General features: G+C 46.7%; 1 protein-coding gene across 1 annotated transcript in view; it reads left to right on the top strand.

The window, feature by feature from the left end:
• The window catches only part of LOC138245589 (uncharacterized), a 1,324,589-nt gene that overhangs the window by 38,292 nt on the left and 1,261,448 nt on the right, over positions 1-24,849 (top strand). The window contains exon 2 of the mRNA XM_069199313.1: positions 13,559-13,762. Within this exon, the coding sequence (XP_069055414.1) occupies positions 13,628-13,762 (135 nt within the window). The 5' untranslated portion in view covers positions 13,559-13,627. The remainder of the gene's footprint in view (positions 1-13,558; positions 13,763-24,849) is intronic.

Genomic DNA, 24,849 nt, shown 5'->3' with positions numbered 1-24,849 from the left:
ACACAATGAGTTCTATATTGGAAGGGACACTGAATTTATTGTAGAAGTGATTACTGACTGCTCAGGTTGAACTATTAGAAGCAAGGAAAGGCAATAGGGGCGTCCATAGGCCCTCACATTTCAGTACAAATGTGTATCCAAAAAATGCTCTCATCTCATTACTAGCTTATGAAATAATACCATATAACTATCCTGCTGCTTAATACTACATGAATATTCTTGATGTAATTGAGAATATTTGGAAAAATATGCAACAAGCCAACATTTGTATAATCTTTATATCATGGTAATGAAACTGTAACATTATCTAAGCATTCTTTAACATAAGGAAATGGATGCATAATTTATTTCTAGAATTTTGCTGGCATAGTGCGAGTGTTACTTTTTGCCGCATGTTCCCTTAGTTTTATTTATTACAATTGTGTATTTATTAACTGTATGCAAATGAAGACTATGCGCTCTATAGATGAAAAATGTTTAGTAGCATTTCAGTAGTCACATAGCATAGGATCTTCTGTAATTAAAAGTACCTTACAATGAGTGCAGAATATTTGTTCGAAATCTTGTAATACTATTTCAGCACCTCACGAATTGTTAGTGATCCATGTATGAGCACTCTTGCTCTTAACTGCTGAGCCCCCCCCCCCTTCCCTAATGCTGAGCACTTCACTTTTTTGATGTTTGGGACTCTTAAAGTGTGTCCTTTTTTTCCCCATGCGTTGGGGATTTTAAAGAAATGTGGATCCCCCTGAAGGAAACAGTGTAAGAAGCCAAAACACAGCAACATTTATTTTAGAAAAATGTTGTGCAAGATGTATATTTTTTCCAAAAATTGTATCAACAAAAACCTTGCCGTAAAAAGGTCGTCTTTTTCCTTCTAGCTTTAAGTATTAAGCAGAGTGCTAAAATATTTTTACTACAACTTTTGCATTTTTGTAAGTCATAGTTGATTTTCCCTATTTTTGTGGTTTGTTCTTGCTTGCATTTTGTCAGCCTTAGGAAGACTTGCAGATAGCTAGCACCGTATGTTGGGAAAAGTGTGAAACGTTTGGAGGTCGGACAGTTGGAAACTGCATATCTGTAGCAACTAGAACGCATACTGACCTTTCAGGTTAGCGTCCCACTTCTGGGGTGTAAGTTGTAGTGCCAGTATTTAAGATGCATTCTACAGAATGCAGGTGCCTGGCAATGTGTTGTGTTGTTGCTGAAGTTCTTCCACTATTGCTTGAATTTGAATATGTGTTCATTCCCACACCTTTGTTGTTTTTCTTCCTTTCCGCTTCCTCTTGGTTTAGGACTTGAGTCCTCTCTGCCCTTGGCGCTTATGTTTCTTGCCCTTTGTTTCGCTTTTAATTGTGTCTCCCTCTCAGTGATTACCTTTATTTGCTCTGGCGTTCAGGGGTCTTTGTCCGGTACCAGTCTGTCAGTGGCTCATCATCATACAATTTGCCATAAAATTGTTTGTTCCCCTTGTTCTCTTGCCACACAAGGAATTCTCCTCACAGTACGGAGATGATCCCTTGTCCTTGCTTCCCTTTCCCCGTCGTCCCTCTATCTCTCTGTTGGCATTGTGGTATTTTCCGTCATGCTGCAGAGCAGTTAAGGACCAGCAGGTCTCGTTGGTTCTGCCTTCTTGGAATCCTGACAACCCCAAACGTGTGTAAAGCGCTTAGGTGGAACTGGAAAATAACACATTTCTGAATAGTAGATACGTTTTGGAATTGAGCAAGGATCCCACCTCATTCTTTTTTATACTATTTCTGGCATACTGTGGGCTTTCTGTTCACTTTGGGGACATATTTGGGATACATTTCCAATCATATCCCTTGATGGAGAGCAGAAAGGCATTTGAGGCTTTGGGGATGTTAGCATGGTCCATACGGCCCGCCCCCATTCCTTTTTTTTAATTAGTAAAATAACTATCCCTGGGTATAGTTGTCTTTAACCCCTTCATAAGGGCCTTTAGGAGTGGGGGATCAGGCCGGATGCTTGGGCGGGCTTTCCCCACCCCTTATTGATTTTGTTACAAAACATTGCGTTTGATGTTTTAGTGGGGTTTTTGCTTCCCGCTCCCGTCACCCCCAAGGCCCAACTAATAATTCAATTGCGGAGTTTCTCAAACGGCTCCCGTGCTTCATGAAATGCACTTTAGTTTCTGCTGATGGAGAACATCCTCCAACCCCCTTCGGAGCAGTAAATGTAAGGGTTAGGGCACACTGTGTGTGCTTCTCGACTTTTATTGCTGAGGATGTACAGCTCTGATGATTCCCAATTAGAAGAGCCCTGAGATACGATGCAGACCTCCTGTCACGTTCTTCCACTGTTAAGAAGCTTTTTGGTTTGTTGCTCATCTGTAGTATTTTGAATAAAATTGTTTGCAAGCACTCCTGCGCATTTCTATGTATCTACTTACAGTGTCTCTTAGTGAAAAACGCAGCAGCTCTGGTTTAAAAGCTGGCACACAAGAAGAGTACAAAACCCCCTCAATTCACTCTGCATTCTTTTCACAAAGATAGAGAACTCGACAGCTCGATTACCCGCCTGAACAAAGGTTCAATGGACCCATTATTTGAGCTGGAAGGCTGAGACACTGCTGAATGGAGGCAAAGCAAGGAAAAAACACACCCAAGATGCAATTAATAATTTAAAAAGACTCAAAAGCACACAGAAGAAAAATTCATGAACACAAATTTAAGACAAACATTACAATTGTAAGAAGCTGTTTTAGAGCAGACATGAAAACGTCCATGTAGGTCCAGCACAGGCATGCAAGCTACATGCCCTATAGAAAGCGCAAGGTAATAGACGGAGTATACAAGCATGCAATACAAAATCATACACAATACAGGAAAATAACCTGACAGGGAATGAGAAGAGAAGGTGTGGCCTGTAAAAATAAACATTCCGTCCCCTTATGAGCGTGCATTAGTCACTGTTAGACTTTTCGTCGTTGGGGTGGTCTCCCCTAACTTTTTCCCTCCATTTCCCAGGTTGTTGATGTGGGCTGGACTCTGTTTTTATTACTCTGGGCACTTTACCACTGCTATCCTGTGCTAAAGTGCAAGTGCTCCCGTTTAAAATGTGTATGTAATTGGCTTTCCATGATTGGCATATTTGATTTACTGGTAAGTCCCTAGTACAGTGCACTAGAGGCGCCTAGGGCTTATAAATCAAATGCTACTAGTGGGCCTGCAGCAATGGTTGTGCCACCCTCATTAGTAGCCCTGTAAACATGGCTCAGACCTGCCACTGCAGTGTCTGTGTGTGCAGATTGTAACTGCCAATTCGACTTGGGAAGTGTACCCACTTGCCAGGCTTAAACCTTCCCTTTTCTTACATGTAAGACATCCTTAAGGTATGCCCTAGGTAGCCCCATGGGCAGGGTGCAGTGTATGGTTAAGGTAGGACATATACTAATGTGTTTTATATGTCCTGACAGGGAAATACTGCCAAATTTGTTTTTCACTGTTGCAAGGCCTATCTCTCTCATAGGTTAACATGGGTGCTACCTTTTAAAAATGATAAAAGCGTAGATTCCTTTTGGGAGCAGATAGACATGTGGAGTTTGGGATCTCTGAGCTCACAATTTAAATATACATCTTTTAGTAAAGTTTGTTTTACGATTGTGTGTTTCAAAATGCCACTTTTAGAAAGTGGGCATTTTCTTGCTTAAACCATTCTGTGACTCTGCCTGTTTGTGGATTCCCTGTATGGGTCAGTTTGACAGTTGGGCTGTTTGCACTTCTCTCTCGATAGTGACACAAAAGGAGCCGGGTGTAGCCTGCATATCCCGATGAGCCGTCTGTGCTAGGAGGGAGGGGAGGAGTGGTCACTTACACCTGAAAGGGCTGTGCCTGCCCTCACACAATGCAGTCTGCAACCCCTAGGTGTGTGTCTGGGGCCTGGCCTGGGAAAGGCAGGATTTCACAAACAAGAGAGACTTTCCTTTCAAGTAGGCCTACTTCAAAGGCCAAAATGGGTATAAGAAGAACACCCAAACCCACAGACTTGAGATCCCTTCTGGACATCAAGAGGAACTTCTGCCTGGAGAAGAGCTGAGGAGAAGTGCTGTCCTGCCTGTGACTGTGCTTTGTGCAGCTATCCTGCAGTTACTGCTTCTGCCTGTGCAAGTGGACAAAGACTGGACTTTGTGTGCCTTCCTGCTTGTGAAGACATCTCCAAGGGATTGTCCTGAGCTTGCCTCCTGTTGTTAAAATCTCAGGGCCATCATAGACTTCCCCTTCCAGCACCTGGACTCTCTGCTGAGACTACTGCCCTGCCAAGTGGTGCCCTATCCACTTCCTGGGGCCTTGGAAGGTGAAGCTGACAGACCAGGACTGAAAATCCATGCACAGACCGCTGTGCAGGGAAAATATCGACGCACATTCTGAGACGCAGCAGAAATTGGCGCTCCACCGGCATCACCGCTGGAAAATCGACACACGTAGCTGGAAGAACAACACGCAACACCCGCTGACGGAGGCTGATAACGTCGCAACCCACATTGCGCGGTTTTGCTGATACCGTGCGGCAGGATTTTCGATGCAAACCTTGCTGGGTGCAGAAAAACGAGGTAACGCCTGCCCGGACCCGAGTGCTGCCTGAATCGACCCATTGCTCCCCTGCTGGGATGAAAAACAACGCACGCCGACTCGACCGGAGAAGGAGAAACGACGCTCGGTCTCGCTTGCGGGTGAGAAATCGACACACTGCTTACCTTTTTCGACGCACATCGCCCTTGGGTGTTATTTTGACTCTACCCAGGTACTTTTCAACGCTAACAGTGTTTTTACTATTTTCTCAAGGATTTAAGACTCTTTTGCTTTTAAAATTAATAACTTGACTTGTGTATATTGGATTTTTGTCGTTTTGGTCTTGTTTTGTTTAGATAAATATTTCCTATTGTTCTAAACCTGTGTTGTATCATTTTTTAGTATTTTCACTGAGTTACTGTATGTCTTGGTGCAAATACTTTACACCTAGACTCTGAAGTTAAGCCTGCCTGCTTGTGCCAAGCTACCAAGGGGGTCGGCGGGGGTTAACTGAGGGTGATTCTCCTTTACCCCGACTAGAGTGAGGATCCTTGCTTGGACAGGGGGTAACCTGACTGCCAACCAAAGACCTCATTTCCAACAGTCACTTTAATACTTTTAACATTTTTAATACTTGTATGTTATCAATTTTAATGTAGTTGTTTCAGAGACATCACTGCTTGTCACATTTGCACTTCTTCCCCTCATAGACGTGAGGTTACTGTTTTACTTGTTGGGCTCTAGGCGAGTTTAGGAGGCGGGGCATTATTGAATCAGCCCTTATGTGCAGGCCCGTGGCGGGGATGCACCGCTGGCGCACTGAAGACATGCCAAAGACAAGCCTGTCTATGCCCATCCACAGCTGTTCCGTGATCAGCACCAGCCACTCTGTCCAATTTTTTTCCAGGTAAGCCTCTATCTGCTGACTTCCTGAAAAGTTTTAGATGCACACGGAGGCATTGTAGCCACTGTCTGGATCCTATCCATCTGTTTGGTCCAGTTGCCTGTATATATAGCAAAGATGTACCAGGACTTACCCATGAGGGTAAATCTGGTTCCCCTCATGCCTCTGAGTACATACAGATGCTGGCCTCCGGATCCCTTTTCTGCAGCCTTATAAATACCTGCTCACTGAGTAAACATGCGCAAGACATTCAAGAATTGATCATTGCTTCTAAATTCAATTTTTTTATTCATTACAGAAACATGGCTTAAACCCTGGTGTAACCGGGGTTTAGCTATTGCTGTTCCCCCTGGCTACACAGATGTAAGATGTAACAGAGAGGAAGGTCGATGAGGAGGCGTTGCTATTATTTCCACGGAGAATTTTTAGTGCAGTTCTTTTAACACAGACTTCATTAAAGAAGCAGAAAGGTTAGGTTTTTGTTTTAGAATCACCTCGTCATTCTTGATTTCTGGCTGCTTACTTTACCGCCTCCCAGGGCCAATGATCAATATTTCTAAGCTCATTAGGAGAGGCACTTACCCCCTTTTTACTTCATCGTAATAACTTTATGGTTTGGGGAGATTTTAACTTTCACTTTGATAATCCTGGTAACCCAGAAGTGACCAATCTAACGGACACTCTAGAAATAATGAGCCTTCATCAGCTCATCTCTGCCCTCACTCATGTGCAAGTGCATACAATTGATGGGATTTGCACCAGTTACCCCTCTTTAACTTCAGAAGCTCCCATCTTGCAATCCTGGTTCGATCACTGCTTGATCACGTTCAGATGCATGACTGGTTCTCTGAACCCCTTTTTCCAGCCTAAGTATGAAATCACGATCGATGCACGAAAATAGGGATCTATGAAGACTATGAAGACTAACTCCAATCTCTGTTCCCAGCTTGCAGCCACCACACCTACTCTGTCTGGAAGGTTAGACACAGACCTCACCTCCTTTAATACATGGCTGATAACACGGCCAATGAACTTGTTCCTTTGGTTTGCATTACTGGGCCCGATCCAGATACTCTGCGCCTTGGATCTCTCCTGTCCACATTGAAACTCAAAGGTGAACAAGTTGAGCGCAAGTAACATTTCGCCTACAGAGCAGATGAGTTAATGCAATTCAGAGAGGCACAGAAACTGACAGTAAAAAAATAATTTTAAAAAGTCTTATTTTTCCACCCAAATAGAGGAGGTGCAATATGACTCTAAAACTTTAAAATCTCAGAAATCTTCCTACAACCGTTTATGCTCTCTAGAGAGACCCCTTCTTTGCAGATGTGATGAGATCTCTGTCTACTTCAAGAATAAGATTCAGATGATACAACAGGGCTTTACTGCGGTCCCTACCATCTATCTGCCAGTTTCACTGGGCCCCTATATCTCCAACAATAGGGAGCAAAGAAATATGTTAATTTTCCAGGAAGTCTCCCTATTTCAAGCCTGGCAGACCTTCCTTGCGTGCAAATCTGGCGCTCCTTATGACTGCTGCCCTCCTTCAAAACTCCATGCTGTCATTAATATTGTTAATCCTATTATCAATCAGATCCTCAATGTATCCTTAACCACAGCAGAAGTCTCTACATCATGGAAACTTGCAGTTGTAAAGAAAGCCTTTACCTGACCCTACCTCTCTCACAAATCTCAGACCGATTTCCTTATTGCCCATGTTAAAGTGTTGGAAAAATGAGTAAACCAAAAATTGACTACCTTCTTGGAAAAATCCGACACCCTTAATTTTCAACAGTTGGGATTCAGACCCAAGTATTCTATAGAGTCAGCCTTGTTAGAGGTGTCTGAAACCATAAAACTGATGCTGGATGCAGGGAATAATGCAGTGCTGGTGCTGTTGTACCTTTCTGCCACATTCAGTACCATCTCCCACAAAATTCTCCTACAGAGAATTGAAAAACTTGCATCCCACATAAAGCGTTAGCTTGGATTAAATCTTTTCTGACTGAGAGAAGAGAAAGAGGCACCCTGGGACAATTCTTCTCTACGGTAAGGCCCGTCACCATGGGGGTCCACCAGGGTTCTTCCCTCAGTCCAGCTTGCTGGATGCAAAATAATCATTTAAAATGCAACACGTGCAAAACCGAAATAGTACTTTTTAGTAAATCTAACCATTTCCCCCTGCCCATTGGTGGCCAAAATTGGTCCCCTCTCCCCTGGCACTGTTGAAGTTGAAAAGAACCTTGGAGTGAAATTTGATTCAGCTCTCTTTTTATCCTCAAGCCTTAGCAGTAGCAGGAACATTTTTTATTCTAGTCAAATCCCTCAAAAAACTTTTTCAATTCCTACCTCTTGCTGCTAGGAAGACTGTTGCTGTTGCCTTAATTACTGCAAGATTGGATTACTGCAACAGTTTCTATGCAGGGTGTTCCAAGTGACTTATACACAAGCTGCAGATGATACAGAATCCAGCTGCAAGATTAGTGTTACAACTCCCTGAGTGGAGCTCTGCCTCAGCTGCCTTAGGCAAATTGCATCGGCTTCCCATCCACAGAAGAATCCTGTTCAAGATCTTGCTATTAGTGTTCAGATCATTTAACAACACTTGACCCAAATACATTAATGCTTGGTTCCAATGGTATAAGACACAAAGACTATTGAGATCATCGGAAGCCAACTTATTGAGGCCCCCCACTTTCAAACGCACAATGTGAGGCGGTAGATCATTTATGGTGCTAGAAGGCAAAGCATGGAATCTGTTACTCATCCATCTGAGGTTTAGTGAAACCGAGAAAAAAAATAAGAAAGAGCTTAAAACCTGGCTTTTTCAGGCACCAGTTAACTTGTGCCTTGCACTTATCTAGACTACTCTACAACCTATATAGAGTTTCTTGGGGATGTGATCATCTCTAGCTTAAGCACCAGGATGCGCTTGTGAGAGTGACAGCTGTGCTATTTAAGAATGAGATAATTCATTCATTCATTGACACCATGCAAGGAGCGGGGTTTCCACCCTTTGTGGAATTGGAGGAATTTTATCAATGTGTGTTCAAAAAATTTAATTTAGCATGAGAGTATTCTGTGCCAGTCACTCCTATCACATTGATGGACTCCTTAAAGTTTCAGTTGGTGGCTCTTTTAATAAGCTTCTATCAAGGACTTAATTTATTGCAGTATATAATACTGACTAAAAGTAAGAGGTGTTTCCTGCAAGATTTGGGATAAGAAGAAATTACGACTTTGGTACTGTGCCGAAGAAGTCCTGTTCTTAAATGTAAAAGGAATGAAACACAGTTGAGGATTCATTTGTGATAAATAGGAATAAAATCAAAAGATTTAAGTACCAACAACTATAAATATAAGAGACTAAGGGCCTTATGTATGAAAACATGAGCTTGCGAATCGCAAATAGCGATTTTTAAGAAATCGCTATTTCCGAGTCGCAATTGGCCATGTAACAAAATTGCGATTTGGAATTAGCGATTTCTTAAAAATCGCTATTTGTGGTTTGCGAGGCCCATTTACCGAATCGCAATTAGCGTTTTTTTTTGCGATTCGGTAAAAAATCGCAAATTGCGAGAAAGTTCGAGAATGCACACCTGGAGGAGCCTGATGACATCACCAGCAGGAAATGAGTTATCCCAGGCAGTTTCAGGTGCTACACCCAAACCAGCATCCTGAGAGAGAGCAGCCCAGCCACACAGAGCAGCACTCAGCAGGAGCAGAAACACCTGAGCCAGAATGGAGACCACAGGACCAGCACAGGAGAAGGCAGAAAGGAAGCGCAAGCTTAAATTTAGTGAACAGGAGCTTGAGGTCCTGACTGAGGAGGTGGTGAGGAGCCATGACCGCCTGTTCGGGAAATCTTCACTCCAGGTTCCTGAGAGTGAAAAGAGAAGATTATGGCTGGACATTCAATCAAAAATCTGAGCCATTGGAGTGGCACAGCGCTCCATAGAGGAAATAAAAAAAAGGTGGTACGACCTGCACTCCTGTGCAAAGGAGAGGGTGGCAAGGAGACTTGCGGAGGCCAGGGGTACAGGTGGCGGACCACCAACAGAAGCACCATCCACACCATTGGAGGACCTGGTGGAATCCACACTCCTCCCTGTAGCTGTGACTGGGGTTACAGACATCGACACCTCCGGCACACCGAGTACCAGCCAAGGTAAGTCAATGATGTTTGGGACCCCGATATGTTTATGCACAAAATCCCCTTAGGAATCAGCATGTAATGTGAAGCAGTGTGTGAAGTAGTCCAGTCCACATCTTAGAAGCAGCACAACAATGCATTATGGGAGTGGCAGTCCACAAACTAGTACAGACAGTAGCATAACAATGTAATGAAGTATAGTGACACCCAAGGTAACACAAACACACAACACCGTGTAGAGCAGTACCTGTACCTTTATTGCCATTTTCTGACAGATAATGTAACATACAGAACTGACATGTTGCATATTGTTGTTGCAGGTGGGCCAGGCCCAGCAGCCACACACAGTACATGTGTAGGAGAGACGGACACCCATCTGCCCTCGGACACCAACACCAGTGGGTCCCTCCACATGTCCACTGTCCGCCGTAGGCCCAGGGCACTACCACTGCCAGAGTTCAGCGGTGACTCGGATGAGCACTTGGAAGGGCCAAGCACAGCGTCTGCACCAGACAGGCGCAGCCAGATTCTGGAGGGCAGGGGTCAGCCAGCACCACGCAGGATTGCAACAGGGTCCCAGCAGCAACATCATGAGGCAGGTGAGGGTCCGTCCTTATTCGGGGGCCTTGAGGCTGCTATGTTGCAGCAGCAGCGCCTGCAAAACAAGCGGATCCTCAGTTTAGATTGGAACCTGCGAGTGCACAACTGACACATGATGGGCCTGCATCGCCAACTGGACGCACTAAATGGCAATATTTTACAGCTGCATGAGGGACAGGTGCAGGCTTCAGAGGACACCAGGGACCTAACTAGTGCTGTCCGTGACCTCTGCCAGGAGCTGCGGCATGAAAGTGTTAGCCGGCGCAGACAGGAACACAGATTCCGGACAATGTTTGGCAGCTACTGCAGGTCCTCTAACAGGATGGTTAATTCCACTGCACTAATCGCCCGTCGCGCAGTGGCGGCACAAGTGGAGGCTACACATAGCAGCAGGGACGTTGTCCAGGGACTAGTTCACATCACAAATGTGATTGAACACATAATGGGACAGAGATCTGCCACTCCCAGTGAGGTAGCCTTGGGGGACACTGAGGACAGTTCAAGCCTCAGTAGTGTTGCCGTACCAGCAGCAGACACCAGACAGCGCAGTGCCAGGCACAGCACTGCCACTGAAGGTGACAATCAAGGTGCCAGTGACTTAACTGGGCACCCGAGTGGTGTGCGTGGGAGAAGAAAGTGACTCTTGCCGCCATTACACTGCTGTTGCTACTATGAGGGAATAGTGCGTGACTCTGTTCATTAGTTAATTTGCGTTTGTAGCATCACCTATTTCATTTATTTCTCAATCCTTCATTACCTGACGTAAGGTAATACATTTATATCACTACAGGTACAGTTGTCAGTGGATTTTTGTCATTCATACTCACGTCTGAAATGGTTGTGTGTGATGTCAGCACGCCTTTGCCTTCCCTCTGCTGCACTGGTCCTGTCTGCTGGCTGTAGAGGTGGTATGGGATCGTCATCCTCATCTGATTCAGTATCACATATTTCTATAAGTATGCCCCTGGTTGTAGCTATATTGTGCAAGATTGCATAAGTAGCCACTATTCTACATGTGGTCTCTGGACTGTACTGTAGTGCCCCTCCACTTTTGTGGATGCAACGGAAGCGACTCTTCAGCAGTCCAAATGTGCGCTCCACCACGTTGCGGGTTGCCCTGTGTGCTGCATTGTATCTCCGTTCTGCTCGTGTTGTGGGATTGAGGTAGGGCGTCATCATGTAGGTGCGCACTGCGTAGGCACTGTCTCCTGGAAGGGACAGAAGGTGTGATGAGTAACTGAGCCATCTGACATGGGTTCGCCATTTATGCACCAGTGTACAGAGTGACATTACCTAGTAGATATCCTTCACCAAACTCCCCAGCTAGCAGTCTTGTGTGAATCCCGCTGTGGCGAAAGATGTACGAATCATGTGTGCTCCCTGGGTACCTGGCCACGAGATCAGTTATGATATAGGAGGCATTGCATATCACCTGAATATTCATGGAATGTTGGTATTTACGGTTTCGGTGCACATACTCTGTGGCTGATGGTGGACAGATTGCCACATGTGTGCCATCTATGGCAGCTAGGACGTGGGGGAACTGTGCTATCTGGTAAAACTCTATTTTTGTCTGCTCTATTTCCTGTGGGGTGTGGCGGAATCTGATGTACTGTTGGAGTTTGTTTAGCATGGCGTTGATAAATGCATTGAAAAATCTGGAGAGGGTACTCTGTGAAACCGCTCCAGCTGCTGCTATGACCCCTTGATAGCTCCCTGAGGCAAGTAGGTGTAGGGAGCATACTACCTGCACATGGGTGGGTATGCTGTGAGTCCTTAGTGTTCTGTGCTGCAGTATGGGTTGTAGCTCAGCTATCAGATCAAGTATCATGGCTGAGTTCAACCTATACCTCTCAAATATTTCCTCCTCTGTCTGGTCAAAAAGTGTAATGCGCACCCTGAAAATGCGCTCCTGTCTCCTCCTCCCTCTCCTCAAACCTACCTCTCCTCATCCTTCTCGCCATGACGTAGAGTGCAGCCATTGTGGAAAAGAGTCTGAGGCATTCTGGGCCTCTTTATATAGGTTGCACCTGGTTACCACCTGGTTTCACTTAGTGGTATTTTGCATGTGCAAAATGCCATTCTGCGAAAAATCACAAATAGCGATTTTTTGATGCATCTATTTGCAACTTGGAATTTGCGAATCGCATTTTGCGCCTCGCTATTTCCTACTGGAAATACCGAATCACAAAATGTGACTCGCAAAACCAGGTCGCAACGCAAAAAATTGCAATTTTTGCGATTTGTTATTTTTGGTCTGCAAATGCCTTTCATGCATCGCAGACCAAGTTTTTGCACTTGCAAACGGCCGATTTTTGCGATTCGCACCGTTTGCGAATGCAAAAACTTTTGATACATCTGGCCCTAAGGCCCCTATTTATACTTCTTTAGCGCCACATTTGCATAATTTTTTTATGCAAAAGCGGTGCAAACTTACAAAATACTATTGTATTTTGTACGTTTGCACCACTTTTGCGTCAAAACGCGGCGCAAATGTGTCGCTAAAAAAGTATAAATATGGGCCTAAAGCTTGTAGTTAGCATGAGACTATGGGGGTTATTGCAACTTTGGAGGAGGTGTTAATCCGTCCCAAAAGTGACGGAAAAGTGACGGATATACCACCAGCCGTATTACGAGTCCATTATATCCTATGGAACTCGTAATACGGCTGGTGGTATATCCGTCTCATTTGGCACGGATTACCACCTCCTCCAAAGTTGTAATAACCCCCTATATTCAGATACATTTAGAGACAGTGTTTATGTGTATTAGCGCAGCCCAACGTTTTAATAAATAATCTGCAGATTAGTATCTACTTTTGAATCATGGAAGGCAAAATATGTATATTGTAATTAGGACTAAAAAGAAACAAACCTCATGTTTATAGTTTAATTGTAATTCTCCTACACTAGTACAATAGCATACAGGAATGTTATGTTAAATAGGTTTTTTAAAGCCCACCTGTCACCCATGGATTGGGTCTCCTAGCACTGCAAAAAAAGATGATTAGCTAGCAAAGTACTGGAATGTTAAACACGTAATTACCTAATAATGCTGCCAATGGACAGGCAGATTTAACAAATGGGTTAAGTACTACCCATACATGTCTTTGCCTAACATTAAATATCATTGTTTTTTCAAAATGTGTTCACTGTTAACATTATGGCTTACCCTGTGTTTGTTTTCGATCGGAAGAAACATGAAGCATAATATGTCTTGTTCTTTCTTCCTCCTATTTTTCATTCTGATAGAAACCTGCCTACAAACCAAAAAAGAAAGATGCATTTTTCCAAAACTTATTTCGAGCATCAATTGGTTAGCGTTGTAACTACCCCGATACTAATCCTGCCGCTTTGTCTCTATGTTCAGCCACACCACAGCTTCAGATAGGACCCCTCGGAGGTGCTGTTCCTCTGTCTCAAGAAGCTGGAGTTGAGGATGGAACTGGCCCAGAGGAGCTTCACTGCAGACCCCAACATCGGCAGGAAGAAAACTGTCAGTTTCAGCCTCTACCGGGAGCGCACGGTGGGCTGCATCAGGAGAGGACACCAGATATCTAACAAAGACACTCAGGTAATTCTTTCTTTAAAACATTTATTTGGTGGGACAACTCAGCCAAGCATGCTAACATCTTCACCTAGCAACTGGATGTTTCAACAGGACGGTGGGCTTGGTTGCACCTTGGTTCTCGATCAATGGTATAGCAAAATCTGAAAACACTAAACTGAAAAACCCACTTCCCAGAGGAGAAACTTCTATATAATATTTCTCTATAATATTTTCCTGTTTTCAATAGTAGTATATGGCTCGCTGCTACTCAAAGGTGTTAGAAATTGGGTCTCTAGTTGGCAGAGGTATGCTCCCTGTCCAAGAAGGGACCACAAACCTAGTCAGGGTAAGTCACAGCACAACCTAAATAATCCTCTGCTCATCCTTTGATAGCTTGGCACAGAGCAGGCAGGCTTAACTTCAAGGCAATGTGTAAAGTATTTGTGCAATAACTAATACAGTAACACAGTGAAAACACCACAAAAAGTAATCAAGTATCACTTTTAAAAGGTTCAAATGAGTCTCAATCCTTAAAAATCAGTGGTTGTATCCTTTTAACACACAGTACCTAGGATGTGTAAAAAATAACGATGCAGAGAGGCCACAGAGGAGGAGATGCTTGAAAAGTAAAATGATGCGTCGATTTTTCCGGCAGGGCATGATGCAAGGTGATGTATCAGTTTCCAGGAGCACAGCCTTGGTTCCTCACTGTGATGCAAGGATATTTTGACACCCAGGAAGGGACGATGCATGTAAATCCCAGAATGTGTTCAGCAGAGGCAACAGGTGCTGCATCAATCAGGCAGGTGATGCAGAGATTTTTCATCAGTGAGGCAAGAACTACATCGACCCAGGCATTGACTTTTGCAGGTGTTGCGTTGATTTTCCGATGCGCTAGATGTTTTTCTCTTTGGTGAAGTCTTTGATAGCCCTGAGACCTCAGAACAGGAGGCAAGCTGAATCCAAGCCCTTGGCTATCACTTGAGGAGGAAGGCATAGTCCTTCCAGCAGAGTCAGGGGTCAGCAAGCAGCAGGGCAACAAGCAGACCAGCAGTCCTTCCAGCAAAGCAGTCCAGATGAGTTCTTGGGTAGCCAATCAGTCCCTCTGACAGAGTCCAGATGCAGATCCATAAGTCAGGGGCGGCTCCTCCGCAATGGTGGAGTAGCGTCACGCCACTGGCTAAAAGCTAGCAGTAGTAAAATAAAACAATATTTCATTATTGTTTCATTTTTCTGCTGCCGACTCAGTCAGAATGTGAAGGGAGGGGCGGGACTGGGCCATGGGAGGGATGGGGCGGGGAGGAGGAGTGGAGTGCACTAAGTGCGCATGTGTGTTTGGCCGTCTGTCTTAGGCCGGCCAAACACACATGCACACTTAGGTTTCTCCAACCCAGCTGTGTTGCACAGCCAAGCTGAAGAAACTCCCCAGACCCCAGTGCACTGACTGAGAGGCAAACCAAGCCACTCAGACCAATCCTGACTCTGATCTCATGCTAGGAATAGCATGAGAGCAATGCCAGGATTGCTGGGGGCCTGTGCTAATGTCCCAGTGAATGTTGGGACACCAGAAGATCAAAGGAGCAAGGCGGCAGGAGACTGCGGCAGCAGGAACGGAAAGTGTTTTTTTATTTTTTATTATTCGCTTCCCCTATCCCCGTCATTTCCCCCCCTGACATTTGCGGCAGCCGCTGCTGCCAGAAGTGTCTGATTTGGTGGGGGTCACAGACCCAGTATATATACTCAAAAGTGCCTTTGAAATGGAGGAAACTTTAAAGAGTGGTTTTGAAGTGCACAAGTTCCCCTTTCGACCAAGCCCTGTCTGCCAGGAGTCCAGTGGGGGGGGGAGGGGTTATCAGTCCTTTCTTTGAGGGAAGGCCACTGACCTTTGAAGTGTAAGTGAGAGCCCCTCCACCCTTCCTGCCCAGGGAAACCCATCTGTATGCACATGTATGCAAATGCAGCTGAGTGTCCTGTGTTTATGGCTGTCTGGGTGAAATGCACAAGGGGAGCTGTCAACCAGCACAGATGAGACGTGGATTGGAGACAGGCTGTAAGGCACAGTAAGTTCAGAGAAATGCCTACTTTCTGAAAGTGGCATTTCTGAAACAGTAATGTAGAATCCAGCTTTACCAGCAATCACTATCATTCAAACCGTACCAAATATGACAAGTCTGGTCCTCTCAGATTAGAAATGACCACTTAAAAGCATATAAGGGAATCTCTAAAGATGGTGATGAGAGGAGCAAGCTTCACAGTAGTGAAACACGACTTTGGGAGTTTTTCAATACCAGGAGAGGTACAACTTATAAGTACATGTCCTGCTTCTTGCGTACATAGCACCCTGCCCTATGGGTTACCTAGGCTCTATCTTAGGGGTGATGTATATGGAAGAAAAGAGGAACTTAAGGCTTGGCCAGTAGTTTTGAATGCCAAGTCGAAGTAGCAGTGAAACTGCACACACAGGCCTAGCAATGGCAGACCTTAGACATGGTTAAGGGGCTACTTATATGGGTTGCACAATCAGTGCTGCAGGTCTACTAGTAGCATTTATTTCACTGACCCTAGGCACATCTAGTGCACTTTACTAGGGACATATAGGGATATTAAATATGTCAATTAGGCATGAGCCGATGTTACCATTACTGGATTGGAGTAAGGTGGGGTAGGCTGGGTGGACTGGAGTGGAATGGATTTCTTTTGAGTGGAGAGGGGTGGATTGGGTTGGAGTGGACTGGATTTGATGATGATGGATTGTGGTGGATTGGACTGGAGTGGGGAAGACTGGACTGGAGTGGGTTGAATCGGATTGGAGTGGGCTGGATTGTAATGACGTGGGGTGGATTAGATTGGGGTGGGTTTGATTGATGTGGGGTGGAATGTATTGGTGTGGGATGGATAGGAGTGGTGTGGGTTTGATCAAGGTGGTTTGGAGTGGGTGTGTTGGATTGGACTGGAGTGGTGTGGATTAAGGATGACTGTATTGGAATGGAGGAGTGGGTTAAGGTGAATTGGATTGGAGTGGGATGGACTGGGGTGGAGTGTTTTGGACTGGAGTGGGGAGGACTGAACTGTGGTGGTGTGGATTGGATTGAGGTGGATTGGGGTAGAGTGGGGTGTGTTAGAGTAGAGTGTAGGGGTGTGGAGTTGGGTGGATTGGAATAGAGTGGGGTGCAATGAAGTAGAGTGAGTAGAATTGGAGTAGAGTGGGATGGGTTGAATTTGAGTGTGTAGGGCTGGATTAGAGTGGGACGGATTGGAGTAGAGTGAGGTGGGTTAGAGTAGTGTGTGGTGAGGTGAATTGGAGTGGGGTGGAGTGGATGGGGTGGCGTGGATTGGAATAGGATGTATTTGATTGGGTGGGGTGGGTTGGATTGGGCTGTGATAGGGTAGATTGGAGTGAGGTAGAATGCATTGAGGTGGGGTGAATTGAACTGGAATGATGTGGAGTGGGATGGAGAGGAATAAAGTGAGGTGGTTTGGATTGAGTGGCGTGAATTGGACTGGAGTGGGATGAATTGGATTGGAGTGGAGTTGATTGGATTGGTGTGGTGAATTGGATTGGAGTTGGGTAGATTAAAGTATGTGGGTGGATTGGGTTGGAGTGATTAAGGTGAACTTGATTGGACTGGAATCGATTAAGGTGGATTGGAATGGAGTGGGGTGGACTGGGGTGAAGCAGGTGTATTGGAGTGGGTGGCCTGGGTTGGATTGGAGTGTGGTTGATTGGATTGGAATGGGTTGTGGGAGTGTGATGGTTTGGAGTGGGATGGGTAGGACTGGAGTAAGGTGGGTAGGATTGGAGTAGGGTGGGTTGGATTGTAGTGGGGTGGGTTGGACTGCAGTGGGTTGAATTGTGGTGAACTGGAGTGGGGTAGATTGGATTGAAGTGTGGTAGATTGGATTGGGGTGGATTGGTCTGGATTGGGGAGAATTGGATTGGTGCGAGGTACTGGAGTGGGGTAAATGGGGATGGAAGTGGGTGAATTGGGATGGAGTGGGGTGGATTGGATTTGAGCGAGGCAGTCTAGAGTGGGGTGGACTTGTGTGGGGCACATTGTTTTGGATTAGAGTGGGGCAGATTGTGTTTGGTTGGAGAGCAGCAGATTGTTTTGGATGTGAGTCGGGCAGATGGTTTTGGATTGGAGTGGGGCAGATTATCTTGGTTTGAAGTGGAGCACATTGGAGTGTCGCAGATTGTTTGGACTGGAGTGTTACAGATTGTTTTGGATTGGAGTGGGTGTAGATTGGTTTGGAGCATATTGTTTTGGATTGGAGTGGGGTAGACTGAAGTGGGGCAGTTTATTATGGATTGGAGTGGGGCATATTGTTTTGATTGGAATGGGGCAGACTGTTTTATATTGGAGTGGGGCAGATTGTTTTGGAATGGAGTAGGGCATATTGTTTCGCATTGTAGTGGGGCAGATTGTTTTTGTTTGTAGTGGGGCACATTTTTTGGCTTGTTGTGGGATAGACAGGAGTGGGGCATATTGGTTTGGACTGGAATGGGCAGATTGTTTTTGATTGAAGTGGGGCAGACTGTTTTGGAATGGAGTAGGGCAGATTGGTTTGGATTGGAGTAGGACAGATTGGAGTGGAGCACATTGTTTTGGATTGGAGTGGGGCAGATTGTTTTGGATTAGAGTCGGGCAGAAAGTTTTGGATCGGAGTGAGTCAGATCGGAGTGGGGCAAATCGGAGTGGGGCATATCGACATGGGGTGGATTGGGATGGGGCAGAATGGGGTTGATTGGGATGAGGTGCACTGGATTGGACTGGGGCGGATTTGATTGGAGTGGGGGTATTGAATTGGGGCAGAGTGTTTCAGATTTGAGTGTGACAGGTTGTTTTGGATTGGAGTGAGGCAGTAGGAGTGGAGCAGATTGTTTTAGATTAGAATTTGAGTGGGGCAGATTGTTTTGGATTGGAGTGGGGCAGATTGTTTTGGATTGAAGTGGGGCAGATTGGAGTGGGTTGGTTTGGAGTGGTGCAGATTGGAGTGGGATGGATCAGGGTGAAGGGGACTGGATTGGAGTGGGTGGATTAGGTTAAAGTCAGGGTATTGGATTGGGGATTGGAATTGGGTGGCAAAATGGGGTGGGGCAGATTGTTTTAGATTAGAGTGGATGGACTGTTTTGGATTAGAGTAGGGCAGATTGTTTTGGATTGGAGTGGGCCAGATTGTTTTGGATTGGAGTGGGGCAGACTGAAGTGGGGTGGTTTGAGGGGAGGTGGGCTGGATTGAAGTGGGATGGATTGGATTGAAGTGGGCAGATTGGATTGGAGTGGGGAATTGGAGTGGGGCAGATTGTTTGAGATTGGGGTGTGACAGATTTGATAGGGGCAGATTGTTTTCGACTGTAACACCAAAAAACCTCTCTGGTTCTCTGACACCCTCAAAGAATCAAAGAAAACTTGTCGTGCCCTTGAGAAGGCCTGGCGCAAGGACCACACCGCTGACAACATGACCGCCCTCAAGAACGCTACACGCGAACACCACCACCTGATCCGCACTGCCAAAAGGAACTTTTTCACCGACAGACTAGACAAAAACAGCCACAACAGCAGAGAACTCTTTAGCATCGTCAAAGAGTTCTCCAACCCCAGCGCCAGCGCCAACGCCGTCACGCCCTCACAGGATTTGTGCGAATCCCTCGCCACTTTCTTCCATCGCAAGATCAGCGACCTCCACGACAGCTTCGGACACCAGACCCAACCATACACCACTGAACCCGCTTCCCCGGACATCACCCTCAACAACTGGACCCACATCAACACGGAAGAAACCAAATCCATCATGAACTCTATCCACTCCGGCGCCCCTTCGGATCCCTGCCCGCACTTCATCTTTAACAAAGCCGACGACATCATCGCCCCGCACCTCCAGACCATCATCAACTCTTCTTTTTCTTCTGCTACCTTCCCCGAATGCTGGAAGCACGCTGAAGTCAACGCCCTACTAAAGAAACCTACGGCTGACCCAAGCGACCTGAAAAACTTCCGCCCCATCTCTCTTCTACCTTTCCCAGCCAAGGTAATAGAAAAGACCGTCAACAAACAGCTGACCACCTTCCTGGAAGACAACAACCTGCTCGACCCTTCACAAACCGGATTCCGAACCAACCACAGCACGGAAACCGCCCTCATCTCAGTCACAGACGACATCAGAACCCTGATGGACAACGGTGAAACAGTCGCCCTCATTCTCCTCGACCTCTCGGCTGCCTTTGACACCGTCTGTCACCGCACCCTAATCACCCGCCTACGCTCCACCGGGATCCAAGGCCAGGCCCTGGACTGGATCGCCTCCTTCCTCGCTAACCGCTCCCAAAGAGTTTACCTCCCTCCGTTTCGCTCAGAACCCACCAAGATCATCTGCGGCGTACCTCAATGCTCATCGCTCAGCCCGACACTCTTCAATGTCTACATGAGCCCCCTCGCCGACATCGTACGCAAGCACGACATCATCATCACCTCCTACGCCGACGACACCCAACTTGTACTCTCCCTCACCAAGGACCCCGCCAGCGCCAAGACCAACCTACAAGAGGGTATGAAGGACGTCGCAGATTGGATGAGGCTCAGCCGCCTAAAGCTGAACTCTGAAAAAACGGAAGTCCTCATCCTCGGCAACACCCCGTCCGCCTGGGACGACTCCTGGTGGCCCACGGCCCTCGGCACCGCACCGACCCCCGCAGACCACGCCCGCAACCTCGGCTTCATCTTGGACCCTCTTCTCACCATGACCAAGCAAGTCAACGCCGTGTCCTCCGCCTGCTTCCTCACTCTCCGCATGCTCCGCAAGATCTTCCGCTGGATCCCCGCCGACACCAGAAAAACCGTGACCCACGCCCTTGTCACGAGTCGCCTGGACTACGGCAACACCCTCTACGCCGGGACCACCGCCAAACTCCAAAACCGCCTGCAACGCATCCAAAACGCCTCGGCCCGCCTCATCCTCGACGTACCCCGCAACAGCCACATCTCCGCACACCTGAGACACCTGCATTGGCTCCCAGTCAGCAAAAGGATCACCTTCCGTCTTCTCACCCACGCACACAAAGCCCTCCACAACAAGGGACCGGAATACCTCAACAGACGCCTCAGCTTCTACGTCCCCACCCGCCCCCTCCGCTCCGCTGGCCTCGCACTTGCTGCCGTCCCTCGCACCCGCCGCTCCACGGCGGGTGGGAGATCTTTCTCCTTCCTGGCGGCCAAGACCTGGAACTCCCTCCCCACCAGCCTCAGGACCACCCAGGACCACTCCGCTTTCCGGAGACTCCTAAAGACTTGGCTGTTCGAGCAGCGATAACCCCCCCTTTCCCCCCTAGCGCCTTGAGACCCGCACGGGTGAGTAGCGCGCTTTATAAATGTTAATGATTTGATTTGATTTAGTGGAGTTTAATGTTTTGAACTGGAATGGGGCAGATTGTTTTGGATTGAAGGGGGGGCAGACTGTTTCGGACTGGAGTGAGGCAGATTGTTTTGGATTGAAGTGGGGCAGATTGGAGTGGGTTGGTTTGGAGTGATGGAGATTGGAGTGGGGTGGATCAGGGTGAAGTAGACTGGATTGGAGTGGGGTGGATTGGGTTGGAGTCGGGGTATTGGATTGGGATTGGAATTGGGTGGCGATATGGGGTGGGGCAGATTGTTTTAGATTAGAGTGGATGGACTGTTTTGGATTGGATAGGGCAGATTGTTTTGGATTGGAGTGGGCCAGATTGTTTTGGATTGGAGTGGGGCAGACTGAAGTGTGGTGGATTGGGGGAGGTGGGCTGGGTTGGAGTGAGATGGATTGGATTGAAGTGGGGCAGATTGGATTGGAGTGGGGCAGATTGTTTTGGACAGTGGGTCAGATTGTTTTAGATTGGAGTGTGACAGATTGGATTGGGGCGGATTGTTTTGGACTGTAGTGGAGTTTATTGTTTTGGACTGGAATGGGGCAGATTGTTTTGGATTGAAGGGGGCAGACTGTTTTGGAATGGAGTAGGGCAGATTGCTTTGGATTGGACTGTGCCAAATTGTTTTGGACTGGAGTAGGGCAGATTGGAGTTGGGCAGGTGGATTTGCGAGAGACGGATTGAAGTGGGGTAGATTGTGGATAGTTGGACTGGATCGGAGTGCAGTGGGTTGGAGTGGGGCGGATTGGATTGGAGTGGGGGAATTGGAGTGGGGCAGACTGTTTTAGATTAGAGTGTGGTAGATTGATTTGGATTGGAGTGGGAAGATGGACTTGGATTGGAGTGGGGCAGATTGTTTTGGATTGGAGTAAGGCAGATTGTTTTAGATTGGAGTGGGGCAGTTTGGAGTGGGTCAGATAGTTTTGCATTGGGATGGGGCTGATTTTCTGGGATTCGGTAGGGCAGATTGTTGTGGAAAGGAGTGGGGCAGATTGTTTTTGATTGCTGCATTGGAGTGAGGCAGATTATTTTGGAATGAAGGGAGGCAGATTAGAGTGGGTGGGTTGGAAGTATTGTAGTGTGATGGATTGGGATGGAGTACAGTGGATTGGAGTGTGGCGGATTGCACTGCAGTGTGACTGATTGGAGTGGGGCAGATATTTTTGGAGTGGAGCAAATTGTTTTGGATTGAAGTGAGGAAGATTGTTTTGGACTGGAGTGAGGCACATTGAAGTGAGGTACATTGGTTGGCGTGGGGCAGATTGTTTTGGATTTGAGTGGGGTACAATGGAATGGGGCAGATTGTTTTGGAATAGAGTAGGGCAGATTGCTTTGTATATGGGGGAGGTTACAGTGGGGCAGATTATTTTGGATTGGAGGGGGGAAGATTATTTTGGAATGAAGTGGGGCAAACTGTTTTGGATTGGGGTGGAACAGATTGTTTTGGATTGGTATGAGGCAGATTTTTATGGTTGGAGAGGGGCGGATTGTTTTGGATTGCTGTATTGGAGTGGGGACGTTTTTTGGGATTGAGTGGGGCAGATTCTTATGGACTCGAGTGGGGTGGATTTGAATGATTGGAGTGTAGTGGACTGGATTAGATTGGGGTGAGTGGTTTGGATTGGAGTGTGGCGGATTGGGATGGAGTGGGGTGGATTGGATTGTGGTGGATTGGACTGCAGGGTGGTTTACTGGAGTGGGTCAGATTGTTTTGGATTGGAGTGGGAAAGATTGTTTTGGACTGAAGTGGGGCAGATTGAAGCAGGGCACATTGTTTTTGGTTGGGGTGGGGAAGATTGCTTTAGATTGGAGTGGGGCAGGTTTGAGTGGGGCAGATTGTTTTGGATTGGGGTGGCACACATTATTTTGGATTGGGGTGATGTAGATGTTTGTGGATTTGAGTGGGGCAAATTGTTATGGAATGGAGAGGGTGGATTGGGATGGAGTGTGGTGGATTGGGCTGCAGTGTGACTGATTGGAGTGGGGCAGATTATTTTGGATTAGAGTGGGGAAGATTGTTATGGACTGGAGTGGGGCAGATTGAAGTGGGGCACATTGTTTTAGGTTAGAGTGGAGCAGATTGTTTTGGATTGGAGTGGGGTAGGTTGGAGTGGGGCAGACTATTTTGGATTGGAGTGGGGCAGACTATTTTGGATTGGAGTGGGGCAGACTATTTTGGATTGGAGTGGGGCAGACTATTGTGGATTGGAGTGGGGCAGACTATTGTGGATTGGAGTGGGGCAGACTATTTTGGATTAGAGTGGGGCAGACTATTTTGGATTAGAGTGGGGAAGACTTTTTTGGATTGGAGTGGGGAAGACTTTTTTGGATTGGAGTGGGGAAGACTTTTTTGGATTGGAGTGGGGCAGACTATTTTGGATTGGAGTGGGGCAGACTATTTTGGATTGGAGTGGGGCAGACTATTTTGGATTGGAGTGGGGCAGACTATTTTGGATTGGAGTGGGGCAGACTATTTTGGATTGGAGTGGGGCAGACTATTTGGGATTGGAGTGGGGCAGACTATTTGGGATTGGAGTGGGGCAGACTATTTTGGATTGGAGTGGGGCAGATTATTTTGGATTGGGGTGGGGCAGATTATTTTGGATTGGGGTGAGGCAGATTGTTTTGGATTGGGTGAGGAAGATTTTTGTGGACTGGGTGGGACAGATAATTTTGGATTGCTGTATTGGAGTGGGGACTTTTTTTGGATTGGAGTGGGGCAGATTGTTATGGATTGAAGTGGGGTGAGTTAGGATGATTGGAGTGCTGTGGACTGGGGTGTGTGGTTTGTATTGGAGTGGGGTGGGTTGAATTGGCGTGTGGTGATTGGACTGCAGTGTAGCTGATTGAAGCAGGCAGATTTTTTTGGAGTGGGGCACATTGTTTTTATTGGAGTGGGCAAGCTTGTTTTGGACTGGAGTGGGGCAGATTGGAGTGGGGCACCTTGTTTTGGGTTTGAATGGGGTAGATTGGAGCAGGGCACATTGTTTTGGGTTGGAGTGGGGCAGATTGTTTTGGATTGGAGTGAGGCAGATTATTTTGGAATAGATTGGGGCAGATTGCTTTGGATTGGGTAGAGGCAGGTTGCAGTGGGCAAATTATTTTGGATTGGAGTGGGGCAGATTATTTTGGATTGGATTGGGGCAGATTTGTTCGGGGATTGGGGTGGAGCAGATTGTTTTGGATTAGGGTGAGGCAGATTTTAGTGGATAAGGGCGACACAGATTTTTGTGGATTGGAGTGGGGCAGATTGTTTTGGATTTCTGTATATGAGTGGGGATGTATTTTTGTATTGGAGTGGGGCAGCTTCTTATGGATTGGAGTGAGGTGGGTTGGGATGATTGGAGTGCAGTGCACTGGAGTGGATTGGGGTGAGTGGTATGGATTGAAGTGTGGTGGATTGGGATGGAGTGGGGTCAATTGAATTGAAGTGTGGTGGATTGGACTGCAGTGTGGGTGATTGGAGAGGGGCAGATTGTTTGGGAGTGGGGCGATTGTTTTGGATTGGAGTGGGGAAGAATGTTTTAGACTGGGGTGGGGCAGATTGAGGTGGGACATATTGTTTTGGCTTGGAGTGGGGAAGATTGTTTTGGATTGGAGTGGGGCAGATTGTTTTGAACTGGAGTGGGGCAGGTTGGAATGGGGCAGAATATTTTGGATAGGGTTGGAGTAGATTACTTTGGATTGGGGTGGAGCAGGTTGTTTTAGATTGGAG

Source organism: Pleurodeles waltl, chromosome 1_2, assembly GCF_031143425.1.
Source record: "Pleurodeles waltl isolate 20211129_DDA chromosome 1_2, aPleWal1.hap1.20221129, whole genome shotgun sequence".
Classification (NCBI taxonomy): Eukaryota; Metazoa; Chordata; class Amphibia; order Caudata; family Salamandridae; genus Pleurodeles; species Pleurodeles waltl.
This window is presented reverse-complemented; position numbering and strand designations above follow the sequence as displayed.